The sequence below is a fragment of the Pimephales promelas genome, chromosome 7, assembly GCF_988280905.1.
Source record: "Pimephales promelas chromosome 7, fPimPro1.hap1.1, whole genome shotgun sequence".
NCBI lineage: Eukaryota > Metazoa > Chordata > Actinopteri > Cypriniformes > Leuciscidae > Pimephales > Pimephales promelas.
The window spans coordinates 32,091,005-32,104,403 of NC_142775.1; the positions used below are offsets into that span (position 1 = coordinate 32,091,005).

A 13,399-nucleotide genomic window follows, 5' to 3' on the forward strand; every position below is an offset into this window, starting at 1 on the left:
CAGAGTCCAAACCAAGTTTTGAACACCTTTTAGCAGAGCTAAAACAATATCACACCACTAGAGGTCTTGAAAATAGAAAGGCTATTAAGACTGATCTTGTACTTTCCAAATATGTTTAATTAGCATCCTTTTTTTTGTAATTTGGTCTTGTTTTATTTTATTTTTTTTATTTTATGGTCATTGTTCGTCTTGTATGTCTGTTTAGTAGTGTATTGTGTGTATCAATCCTGGCATACACAGATGTTGTTGTATTAGGCTATATTGTTAATATTGAATTAAGCAAAAAAAAAAAAAAAAGATTTCATTTAAGTTTGATTTGAACCATGATTTGGACGCTCCGACACCCCAAAACATCCTTTCGACTCACAAATTCAGTGGAGAATTCGGCCGCCCGATGGAGAAGAACAGATGGGCTTTTTGGGCTTCCTTCGTTGAGCTGATGCCAACTGATCTTACTTTTTATTGGCTTTCTCTGCCACAACAATGGTGTTATACAAACAGTTACAACAGCCAAAGAAAAGTTAAAGTAAGAATTGGGACCAAGAGCCCAACTAAAGCAAACACTGATCACCACAATGGTTACTTAAAATGAAACATATCAACATGTAAACCTCATCTAAACAATGTAAGGAAATTACATTGATATAAACATGAGTTTTAATTTAATGCATCCTGAGTGTTTATTTGGTCCAGAAACAGTATAAATTGTCTAAATGAGACCATAAATGATGTTGAAAATATGTCCATGATGGCCACATTTGAACTAGTTTTTAACCTTGTACGAAGGTTCGATGAACGTCCATATCGGACGTGCAGAAGACGTCAAAAAAGACGTCATAAAAACTTTAATTCTGGCTCCTCAGTGGACGTCTTTTCAGCGTCCGACTCTTGTGACAAAGACATTGAAAAGACGTCTTTTGGACATCATGTTGTTTAGTGGGAATGAAGCCATCACAAAAGAGCTGCTTCTGTCAGCAGGAGGAGCCAGGCAAAGATATCATGGCTACCTTGATGAACAAAAAAGAGTGTCAAAACAAGATGCTGTAGACTTAAAGCAGAAGAAGCTTAGTGACGAACTCCAAGGTCTGAAAAAGAAGAGGGCTACCATTGAGACAGATGTGTTTGCCCTCGAAAAATCGGCTGATGAATTGTCAGAGAAAGCAGAAAAAACAAGTTGTCTAACGTTCATTTCCAAATCAAACAGTCTCCAAAGCAAAGGAAAAAAGAGCTGCTCTAAAGAGCAAACAGCCAGTAGAGCATTACAATAATCTAGCCTCGAGGCCATGAATGCATGAACACTACCTATTCCAATTTTGCCACTGAGAGAATCACAGTTTAGATATATTTTTAAGATGGAAGAATGTGGTTTTACAGATGTTAGAAATTTCAAATAAAAGATTGTTATTGTGGAAGAAATGTGTTCTATATGTTTTCATTTTCTTATATTCATAGAATCTAGAAACATGAGGGCAATGGTTTAACTAGTATATTTGAAAATATACAGAATAATATATTGTTAATTACAATAGATTGAATAATACATAAAGAATTGCCACTTGCTGAAACTGAACAATTTATATTTACAAATATATCATGTATTTCATTTTATATTCGGTAATACACTTCATAATATATCGATATATGAGTTCAGGTATGGTACAGTATAAATACAGTATATTGCAAATATATTCACTCATGCAGCATAAACACATTGTGTATATAGAGAAATAATGGTAATTAGATTAAGGTAATAAAATGCATGAGGATTGCATGTGGAGTTCCATGATGTCCCATGATTCTCTGCTACATTGTAGAACAAATAACTGTTATTAACCCATGTGAACGTGTGTGTTGATTCATACCATTATGAATGTAAATGTGAAAATCAAGAGTTCAAAAGATAGTATCCATTCAATTATTTAAAAAAAGGTGTCACAATTTTTTAAATATAAAGAAAAAAATGATAGATTTACCATTTGTAATGTGGCAGGAAGCTATGACGCACATGCTTGTTCTTTTTATGTTTCTTAGAGGTTGAATTCATATCAAAATCTGCCAATATTACTTCTGAATAGGATGTTTACTTCATAAATTGTGTGAAAATTGTGGAAATAATGGTTCATATCACTCAAAACACATATAGAAATGGAGGCGCCCTTGTTGTCATATAGTGAGTTTGATACTGCGCCCAAACAAAATTTCACTGAAAGCTCATTTTTTGAGATATCAACCTAAAATTTGAAACACAACTTGTTCAGATTTTTGGCTTTGATTTTTTATTTATTTATTTATTTATTTATATTATTTTATTTTTTTTGCAGTTTTAGAGTCGCTCAGGTTTTTAAAATATATATTTTATTTAAAATATAAATAATATTTTTTTCCATTTTACAGTTTCATAAACTCAAACTTTTTTCTGTTTCACTTTCTTAATTTATTTCACTTCTACAAAAATCTGCCCATTGTCTTTTTTAAAACAAGATCAATCTTACATCTTCCAAAGTATTCTTGAATTACAATCATTCAAGTTCGAAATGTGCATTTTCATGTATATTAAAAAAAAAACTTAAAGGGTTATCCTATCTTATGTTATTTATTTTCCTTATGTTAACCCCATGTAGTTGTTGTCTATTTGTAATCTATTGTTTTGTAATCTTGTTGTTTACAATGACAATAAAGCTCTATATTCTATTCTATTCTATTCTATTCTATTCCATTACTCAATATATAAGACTGTTATAGACTTTTATTTTTGATCTCAGTTTCCACTGGTTTTAATACAACCTCAGAGTATATTTTGTTCTTCAATTGTTAGAATGTTGTATGTAAGATGTAAGAATTATGATTAGTTTAAGAATCATCTATTATTTAAGAAGCATCTATTTTCCAAACAACCTGTGCTTTAGGATCACTGTTTCCAGTGTCACCCCCTCTGCACCCTAGGGATCCCTCTGACTGTTGCCATGCAAATTAGTTTGCATAATGCAGCTCCATTGATCACACACATCTGCTCTTCACCTATCACACTCACACCTGCGCTTCATTCCCAAACGCATATTCATGCTCTCGCACGTCACTCAGTGCGAAGAATTGTTTTGGTCCGGCTAACAATGGGGAACAATTACGTGTTCTAGCTCTTGAACGGTCTACTGGATGTCTTTGACCACTCTCTGGCTACTTCAACCTTGGACTGTTTCCTTGATTTCTGATCATTCTCCGGTTCCCACGACCCTGGACCGTTGTCTGTACCTTATCTCTCTGCCTGCCCTGACCATCAGTGCCTGTTTACCTGAATATTCTCTACCTTGCCCATACCATCCCTGTCTGCCAATATACTATATAACCTGCCTGTCTGACTCTGTAAATAAAGCTGCAAATGGATCTCTATGACTCTGATTATTCCTTACAGTCATGTTGATGATGCTGCTGCTGCAATATAATGAATTGAACATCTATATACAGTTGTTACACATTTTCAGTTGTTTTGTTATTCGTAAAATTTTCATGGAATAAGGTTTTATTCATTTGCCACATGTTTTCCTTTGAGTTTCTCGCCACTCACCAGTTTCCACGGACACTGATCTTCATTGGATGGATTATTAAACCCTGCATTTGAACTTTAACCTGATCTTCATGTGTTTGTCTGCAACCTTGCTAAAAACAGTGGGGTCCAAAGTCTAAGATAATTTAGAAAAAATTAACAAAGTCATAACTTGAAGAAAGTATATTTTAAGATTCTTAAATTTAAACAAATTCATATTTGTTGTTTCTAACCTGATTCTAATTATGGTAAATATGTTTTATTATAGCCATGACGAAGTTTAATCCAAATTACATCCAGGATGAAGGACTCAAAGCTCAGAATGGTAGTCTTCTGTCTTTTCTCCTAGAAAATAGATAATCCATGATAAACACTGTAGTCTAAACAAACTGCTGTATCTTCTTTCATCAAAATAAAACAAAATGTGTGGGTTTTGTCAGACATTCCACATTACCATCATCTCAATCTCTTGATAAACTTTGTTTTTTAAAAGATAGCAAAAGGTATTTACCTTTTTGCCAGTAGAGTGAGCCGATTCCTGCTCCATACTCGTTTGAAGCTTCACAGACATACAGGCCACTGAGGTCAGATGTCAGCTTCAAAAAGAATAGTTTATTTCCTTCTGTTTTAATGGCATCATTGGGGATACTCTGGTGTGTGCTGCTCAAAGAAAAATAATATAAAGAATCAGTTTAGAACAGTCTTGTTTTTAGACTGGATTATGAAAATGCATACTGCCATGCGAATGCTTAATAATTTACGAAACCTGGCAAAAGATTGAGTAAAATATTAGGGCCTGTTCTCAGGTCACTCCCAGCGTACATCCACTAATATCCAGAAGATTGGCTGCAATTCCTTTCTCAATTTAACCAAATTTCTGTTACTATATTTATTAATATGCAAAAAAAAAAAAAAGTTCTTCAGAGGTTCTTTGCGGTGGTCATGGTGCTATACAGCACCACCGGTTCTTCAGTGGTTCTCCGGGGTGGTTAACGTGCTCTATGGCACCTCTTATGGTTCTACATAGCACCATATGACAAAGATAAGTGCTATATTAAAGTGGTTCCCCTATGATTACAAGCCAATGAACCACTTTTAGTGCTATTTAGCACCATTTTTTTTTTAGAGTGTACATGCTAGGGATGCTCAACAATCTGAGGCCCCACCACACTACTGCATTTTAGTTTAGAAACGGAGACCTTTTGCCACATTTGCAGTGACTAAAATGGCAAAAACGAAGACCTATTACGATTTTATCTTGATCGATATATGGTTTATGCGATAAATGCCATAAACGCGATAAATCCAATGATTTTGTGTTGCAACGTTTCTAAACTTCTAGAGATGATGTGGCAATTTTATTAATAAACAAAGACCTAAAACAGATAAGTTTAAGTTTTATCTCTACTTTCATATTATATTTCCTACCTGTGCCATCTGAAGTGTGTAGCTGGAGGATTGGCATCTGTCTCACACTGATACACTTCAGAATGAGAGTGATTTTGGAACGGTGTCACAAAGACCAGCTGAGGGGGATCTTTAAAACACACACACAAAAAAAACACAAACATAAATATGCCTGCAAAGTTCTCGCATACAATCTAAACAAATCCCTGTATACATTTGTGCAATCAGTTCAAATGACCAACCAACAACCAATTAATAAATCAAATAATACATGTTTAAACTGGTGGATAAACAGATAAATCAACACTTACAGTAATGAAAAACAAAAAACAAATATAGGCCTATGTAAATTGAGAAAGAATATAATGCTTGTGAAAAGGAAGTGCTTAACTGTATTGAATGCACACATAAGCTGAACGCATTCTCACCCCAAGGCGTCACCTTTGACCATGCTTCAATATTTGACGTTTTAGGCGCCCTTTAGCGTCACTTACATGACGCGATCCTACGGCATCATCTAACTGACGCTAAAGGAAAGCGTCAGTTAGAGGACGCGGTTAGGTTTAGGTGTGGGGTGGGGGTAGGGTACACGCGATCCTAGGGCGTCATCTAACTGACGCTAAAGGGCGCCTAAAGCGTCAGATATTGAAGCATGTCCAAATGCTTCCCAAGGCGTCAGTTAGGTGACGCCTTGGGAGTGAGAATGGGCTGTAAAATCTTAAAAGTATTCTGTTTTAACTACTAGTAGATACTACATTAATGAATTAAAAGGCAACAAGGGGTACACTTTTTATTTTAAAGGTGAAAACGGGGTTGATGGTGAGTAATTACTGACAGAATTTTCATTTTTGGCTGAACTATCCCTTTAAGTTCCACTACTGTATTTAATGTAAATTCAAATTAGAATACATTTTTATTTATTATCAAATAGCATGCAATTAAGTGCTCACAAATATTTAATTCAGTTTGCACTTTTGTATTTCATTTCTGCAATAAGTACTCTTTTTAAAAGTATGGTAAAGTGTTCTTTAAATACTGAATGTACATAATATTCAATACACAAAATTGTTTTTATGTCACTTCCCCTTTAATTACCATTTACTGTAAACCAGCTGAATTGGCCCTCAGGTGAGTTTGTGTCATATAAAGGACCATGTCACTTACAGTGCACAACGATCTTGTGATCAATGCTCAGTTCCTCTTTCAACATTGCATGTCTGATCACACACTTAACGAGCTGTTGATTCATCTGTACAGTTGGGGTAGCAATCAGACTGCTTTTGACAGTCAACGACCCATCCAGATGTTTCACAGTGCTGGTCGATAGCTTCACAGAATCCGATAAAGTGCCCAAATCCCATGACAACTCAGCAGCAGACTGCGCTGTGGAAGCTGTGCAGGTCGCCAAAGTAACCTCTGAGCGTCCCGCCACAGGGACCGCATCCACAGTCACGCTCACATGCTTGGGGCTCGGAGCTGGTGGGGACCATGAAAAACTAGATTAGTCAATCAAATCTTTTAGCACATTTAAGTGGAAAAAAGTTCGATTAAAACATAGATTATATATATTGTATTTTTTATTGTTAATGGGTCAAACTTGGTCCTGCAGCTACTGCCCTGCAGAGTTAGCTCTAATCCTGAAAAAAAACCCATTCTATAATCCTAAAAGACTTGATTAGCAGGTTCTGGTGTGTTTGATTGTTTGATTAGGGCTGGAGCTAAACTCTGCACGAGAATGCCCATCCAGGACTGTGTTTGCCCATCCAAATTTTAAACAAATAATAAAAACTTGCAAATGAAAGCATTTGTGGAATATTTCTTGGCCTTGACCTGTCAGATGCTATCACAAAATAGCACTAGAAAATAATTTTCTAAGAGCAGTCTATTAACAAGCCCATCTCCAGCTGCAGTGAATGCAATGTGGTTGTTGTTGTTTCACAAATGCTTCCCCAAAGACTTCCTGTCTCAAACAAAATTTCAAAGATGAATAGCTTAAATGTTTATTGTTCTGGTAATTTAAAGTTGGGTTGCACTTTATTTCAATAGTCACTTAGACGTTCTACTAATTATAAGTAACTTTTCAACTACATGTCAAGTCACTCTCATTGGAGTGAAGTATGTTATCATAGACTGTCAGTAGACTGTTAGGTTATGGTTAGGTGTTAGTCTTTGGGTTAGGAGAATAAGTTACTTGTAGTCGCCAAGTTACTTATAGTCAGATGAAAGTCTGTTGGGGGACCAACAAAATAAAGTGTTAGCAGATATTAAGCTGACAGTCTAATAATGACAGTTAGTTGACATGCAGGTGAAAAGTTATAGTTAGTAGAATGTCTAAAGTGGACTATCGAAAGAAAGTGTTACCCAAAGCTGGAACGGTTTGTGACCACTGGCTATCTGGGTATCTCTTCAGCTCAGGAAACATTTTCTGCAACACTTCCCCAAATCAGTCTCAAAAGTCCAAATTCCAAAGATGATTAGCCTAGCTAACGTAAATGTTAATTGTTCTGGTAATTTAAAGTTGGAACGGTTTGTGACCACTGGCTATCTGGGTGTCTCTTCCTCTCAGGAAACATTTTCTGCATTCCAGTTTAGTCCTAAAAGTAAGCAGCTCTTTTTGTGAAAAAATAAAAATAAAAATAATAATAATAATAAAATAAATGCAAATAAAAATTGTAAAGGCCAAAAATATATTTATAAAAGTTCACAATATTGTTGCAGATATTTTAATAATAGAGTAAATATTTTTATCAGGTCATATTGATTATTAATCACTTAAACGCCTTTGTCAGTGCATACACTTTTTCTTGGTACCTGTGAAATACCCATTTCAACATAATCAGAATTTGGAAGCACTAATTGAAACTTTTAGTCAGCCCCGGCTTCTTTATTCGGGGGACTAAAGAAATTACAAAGTAATTTTAAGATATTTTCTATCATTTAAAATGACCAGAATGCATCTACGACCATCTAAATTAATCTGATTCAAACCCATGTGAAATTTGAAAGATAATTAATAATGTTCCATTTACAAATTGATGTATTTCTTTTCTTTAAACTTAAAAATAAACAAAAAACAACCAAATGTCTTTAAATGTTTGCATTTCTGAAGAAATATGTTGAACACCAAATGTGTAACCTTCCCAAAAAACAGACTAAAGAGAGAATTTGAGTAAAATTAAATAACAACTGAATTAGGATGAATAAATAGGCTACATGTCAATGAAACTATTAAAACATTTTAGTTAAAAGATTCTTGGCATGGTAGCTTTTCTGCAATTAGCTTTTTGGCATTTAGGGACTAGGTGAAAAAATATAAATGATTATAGTGAAAAGCATCTTCTGGTCTCATCAAAGAAGCATTTGGTGTACTTATATGATAAACACCTCCAACTCACCATGAATCATCCAATTATCACAAGACAACCGTGGATGTCAAAGCTGGAGCTAGGCCTGTTTTAATCAATCAACTTTATTCAAGACACAAAGGTCCATAGACAGTACAGATATTTAAATAAATAAATAACAATACAAACAGTTAAAAAAAAATGATGTGGAGAGGCATCATAATACAAGCTTCGAGTCCAATGTTTCCAAAAGCAAGATGTATACCTTTTGTCACTCTTAGAAACATCAGCTATGGACACAATGATCATATTCAGACCCTGTCAGTCTGCACACGATGAATCTATACATTCAATTCCTTAAAACAGCGTTAAAAGTGGGCATATTGTTAGCCACAAACATTTCACTGACACTACTCTGAATTTGACCGCAGTTAGGAATTTAAGCCTCAACGATTAAATTGATGGGAACAGCTGCAGCCACATTTTCATTTCCCTGTCATGCAGGAGGCTAAAGAAGAACCACTTATTTGTGTCTGTTATTGTGTTTTTCTGTACATTCTGCTTAATGAATACCCCATTATATGGCCCGTTTGTCTTGATTTGATGACACAATTGCCATGAAAGCATAATAATTCCATTCATGACATGTCATACCACAGTTTCGACAGGGTAAAGATAGATAGAATGTTTCGTCAATGAAAATAAGGTCCCAAATATAAAATGACTGAAAGAGTGTAGTATAAAGTCATAAGCTATATAGCCTGTACAAGAACAGCAGTCTGACAGGTCTTCGCGCAAAACGTGGGCAGTGTCTCCACCGCCTCTGAATAAGTTCTCTAAAAATGGTGTTGTAACTTCACCTTTCAAAAAGAAAAACGAATAACATCAATGCAAGTAAACCGCATCATCAGCTAAGCAGTGTCTGCAAATTCTCTATAATATGTAAATACATGTACTATGTAAATATAGGCTAGCCCGTTTGCAGAAATATGTTTAGCTGATGGTGCGTTCTATTTGAACTGATGTCGTTTAGTTTTATTTTATGTTTGCACTTATCAGTTTAAATTATAAGTGTCGAGTCTATCCCAACTCTGTCAGATTATCTACTTGTGCACTTTGCCAATATTTATATACCCAGACCGTGTCCTGAAAAAAAGAAAGATTCTTACAGTTGTTTCACCACGATAGCCTATATTTCAAATTAGGAACATATTAAAAAGATTAATAACTTACCTTCTGACTTACTGGTGAGAAGAAAATAAGAAACAATAACAGTCGTAATAAAGTGAAAGGAAAACATGTCTTTAACGGCACATCATCCGCGTTTGAAGAGAATGAGAGGGACGTCAAAAGCGGTTGTCTTTTTGCAAGATGGTTAAGCAATACAGTCAAGCATTAATCCAGTGAGTCACCGCTCTACATTTGCTGTGGAGTGCAGAAAAGCGGCGTTGATCGAGGTCCAACATTATCCGGAGGCACTGATGTAGTGGTGCCTGGAGAAGTGGGTATACCCTTAATTTATGCCCCCAATATTTTTTAAGCGTCCCAGCATGAACACTCTGTGTTATAAACAGTGAAATGTAAGACTACTAGTCTTGCATTCAATATGCAAGACTATAGAATATAGTGAATATAGAATCAGTAGTATCCTTGCATATGGGCCGCACATATGGTTTTCTAAATACCCAGGTGCCAGGTCCCATGAATTATATTTTTAGGGGGGTTCGGGGGCATGCCTGCGTATACCTGCGTATACCCTGCACTACCAGCCCATTCTCACTCCCAAGGCGTCACCTAACTGACGCCTTGGGAAGCATTTGGACATGCTTCAATATCTGACGCTTTAGGCGCCCTTTAGCGTCAGTTAAATGACGCCCTAGGATCGCGTGTACCCTACCCCCACCCCATACCTAAACCTAACCGCGTCCTCTAACTGACGCTTTCCTTTAGCGTCAGTTAGATGACGCCGTAGGATCGCGTCATGTAAGTGACGCTAAAGGGCGCCTAAAACGTCAAATATTGAAGCATGGTCAAAGGTGACGCCTTGGGGTGAGAATGCGTTGGCACTACACCACTGTCCGGAAGCGCACCCAGTGTCGGGAGGTGCGCGCCTGGATGACGGCCGGTTTCAGCGGTCATTCCGGCTGTCACGGTCCTAGTTTGATGACCCGTTGTCCCGCATCGGAACGAGGATCACCCTCGCCCTCACCCCTGTCATTTATTTCTGTTTAGATGATAAATGGAGCCAGCCTCCAAAAGTTATTGACCTGATATGTCCTTCTTTTTCTTTTTTCAGAACACGCTGTGTGGGTTTCCAGACACGAACTATGTTATGTATGTTGTTTGTCTTTACTTTGGAATAATTATGTTTCATATAATCTAGATCAGATACTGAATAAATAGCATTCAATTCAAAATGAATATGTCTCATGTAGCCTGATGGGGTTTGGGCATTGAGTGCATTAGATTTTTTGATCCAGACACTTTTTATTTCACCTACCTTTTGTCTTCTGCATTCTCCTTATGTCTCCTGTTCTTCCCTCAGACTCATCCCCCAGATACAGTCCCACTGTCCCAGCCCCAAACCCCATATATGCCATAATAATTAGTAAAGGCTGGTTTCTAAAGTACTTTTCCTGCATTAATATTCATGGGTAGCCTAAATGGGATCCATTCAGACCTAAAATTAAGTCTTTTACTGTTATATGTCAACAAGATTAAAAAAATATATATTTTCACCTGCTAGATACCCAATGTTTAGATAATTTTGGGTAATTATGCAAATTAGCACATATGTAATTATATTATGCACTGTTTGTCCATGTTAACAAATAATTGCGAAACAACTTGTAATACATTTTTGTTTGTCTTGATGTAAGTAGAATTTCATGATGATATCTGGTTAAAATTTTTACCCTTTTCACGTGAGAAAAAGAATGAATTTGCATATGATATATTTCAACGCATTCTCACCCCAAGGCGTCACCTTTGACCATGCTTCAATATTTGACGTTTTAGGCACCCTTTAGCGTCACTTACATGACGCGATCCTACGGCGTCATCTAACTGACGCTAAAGGGCGCCTAAAGCGTCAGATATTGAAGCATGTCCAAAAGCTTCCCAAGGCGTCAGTTAGGTGACGCCTTGGGGGTGAGAATGGGCTGTATATTTGGGTCTTTTTGAATCGTTCCCTCACCCAACTGATGCCTTGGGTCAGAAAAAAAGGTACAAAACCTGTCACTGGGGCGGTACCTTTTCAAAAAGGTACACTTTTGTACCTGAAGGGTGCATATTGGTACCATAATTGTACAAATATGTACCATGAAGGTACCAATATGCACCCTTTAGGTACAAAAGTGTACCATGAAGGTACCAATATGCACCCTTTGTGTACAAAAGTGTACCTTTTGAAAAGGTACCGCCCCAGTGACAGCTTTCGTACCTTTTTTTCTGAGAGTGAAGCATTTTGACCATGCTTCAATATCTGATGCTTTAGGCACCCTTTAGCGTTAGTCAGATGACGCCCTATCGCGTCTAACCCTACCCCTACCCCAGACTTAAACCTAACCACGTCATTACCTTTTGCGTCAGTTAGATGACGCCCTAGGATCGCGTCATGTGACTGACGCTAAAGGGTGCCTAAAGCGTAGAATATTACAGTTTTTTTAGATTGCTAAACGACAGTGAGCACGACTGGAGCTAAATGTGCAAAACTCTAACTACAGTCTGCATTACCAACAGTCACCTGAGCACAACTCTTAACACAAGGCTCAAAACAGGCTCAACACTATGCACAACCCTCACTGAGATAACACACCCTGTCACTCAGAACACACTGAGAGAAAAAACAGTAGCACCAAACACCAATGCAGAAAATCCAAACTTTTCATCTTTACAGTTTCAACAATTTCTCACTTCAGAAAGTAATATTTTCTTCAAAGAAAACAGTGACATTCTTTCATTTGATATTTTTAAATTTTTAAAGCATAACAACTGAGAATTAGCAGTTTGCGTCAATAGTCTGTAGTAATTTACAGAAATACAGTAATGAGGTATAAAAAAACAAAGGTAGAAACTAAAAGTACATACTGTAATACTGTAACCCTGCCTCTCTCAAGCATTAGGCCACACGTTTCCAGCCTTTCAGCTGAAATTGTTTGAAAATCAGCAGTGTGTGAAAGGCACAAGGCTGAAATTTATTCTGTTTTGAATGTGTGGTTCACAGTTTTGACAGCAGTGTGTTAGCATTTGAACAAAGTGCTGTAAATCCACAGTGTTGTGCAGGTTGTGGTTAAAGTCATGGGATAAGTGTGTAGAGTTTTGAAAACTGTGTTCAAGCAATGAAAAACGATCTAGAGTTTGATCCTCATGAACTGCTGCTGTGCACTGCAGACTGTAGTTAGAGTTTTGCACATGTAGCTCCAGTTGTGCTCCACTGTGGTTTAGCAATCGAAAAAAACTGTAAAGCATGGTCAAAACTGTCAGTTAGGTGACGCCTTGGGGTGAGAATGCTTTGCCTTGTGGATTTATTTTATAGAGTCGTGGAGATTGAAGGCAAGGCAGGCAAACACCCCACATTTTCATCTTTCTCAAAACACAGCAATGAGGAAAAAAATGTGATTGGGAAGAGAGCCACAGTGGATGTCCCAGTCCAGAGGGATGCCAACATCACAATGTGTCCAGCAATATCCACTGATGGACTGCTGTTACACAAACCACTAATTGGGCCATACAACACTGCACGTCTCCTTGCATTCCTGCATGATCTCTATGGAAGGGTTGTGCTAGGTGAGTAAACGGATGCAGAGAGAAGAGATCAGAAACCAACATTTATAATTGTATGGGACAACATGGCATTTCACTCCCGTGTGGTCACTGAGTGGTTTGCAGCCCATCCCTTACTCTCCATTCCTTACTCTCCATTTCTCAACCCCATAGAGGAATTCTTTTCCTCATGGAGGTGGAAGGTTTATTACCACCATCCACATGATCAAATATCCCTCCTGGATGCAATGAATGCTAGACGCCAGGACATTTCAGCAGAAAATTGCCAGGGATGGATCAGGCATGCCAGAAGTTGTGTATTGCCCTTGATGACATAATATGT

General features: G+C 37.1%; 1 protein-coding gene across 2 annotated transcripts; it reads right to left on the bottom strand.

Annotated features, from left to right (window-relative positions):
- Positions 1 to 3,515: 3,515 nt before the first annotated feature.
- Positions 3,516 to 9,678, bottom strand: LOC120487327 (nectin 1a). Of its 2 annotated transcripts, XR_016169322.1 has the most exons (6): positions 9,526 to 9,678; positions 6,113 to 6,424; positions 4,970 to 5,078; positions 4,053 to 4,201; positions 3,775 to 3,886; positions 3,516 to 3,677 (listed from the first exon to the last, which is right to left on the bottom strand). XR_016169322.1 is itself a non-coding variant. In XM_039683642.2 (5 exons), exons 1-5 carry the CDS (start codon positions 9,590 to 9,592, stop codon positions 3,852 to 3,854), a joined length of 672 nt encoding a protein of 223 aa, XP_039539576.2. In that variant the 5' UTR covers positions 9,593 to 9,678; the 3' UTR covers positions 3,652 to 3,851. The 2 variants fall into 2 exon arrangements, 1 of the variants encoding a protein (XP_039539576.2); XM_039683642.2 differs by having other exon boundaries at positions 3,652 to 3,886.
- Between the last annotated feature and the right edge of the window lie 3,721 nt (positions 9,679 to 13,399).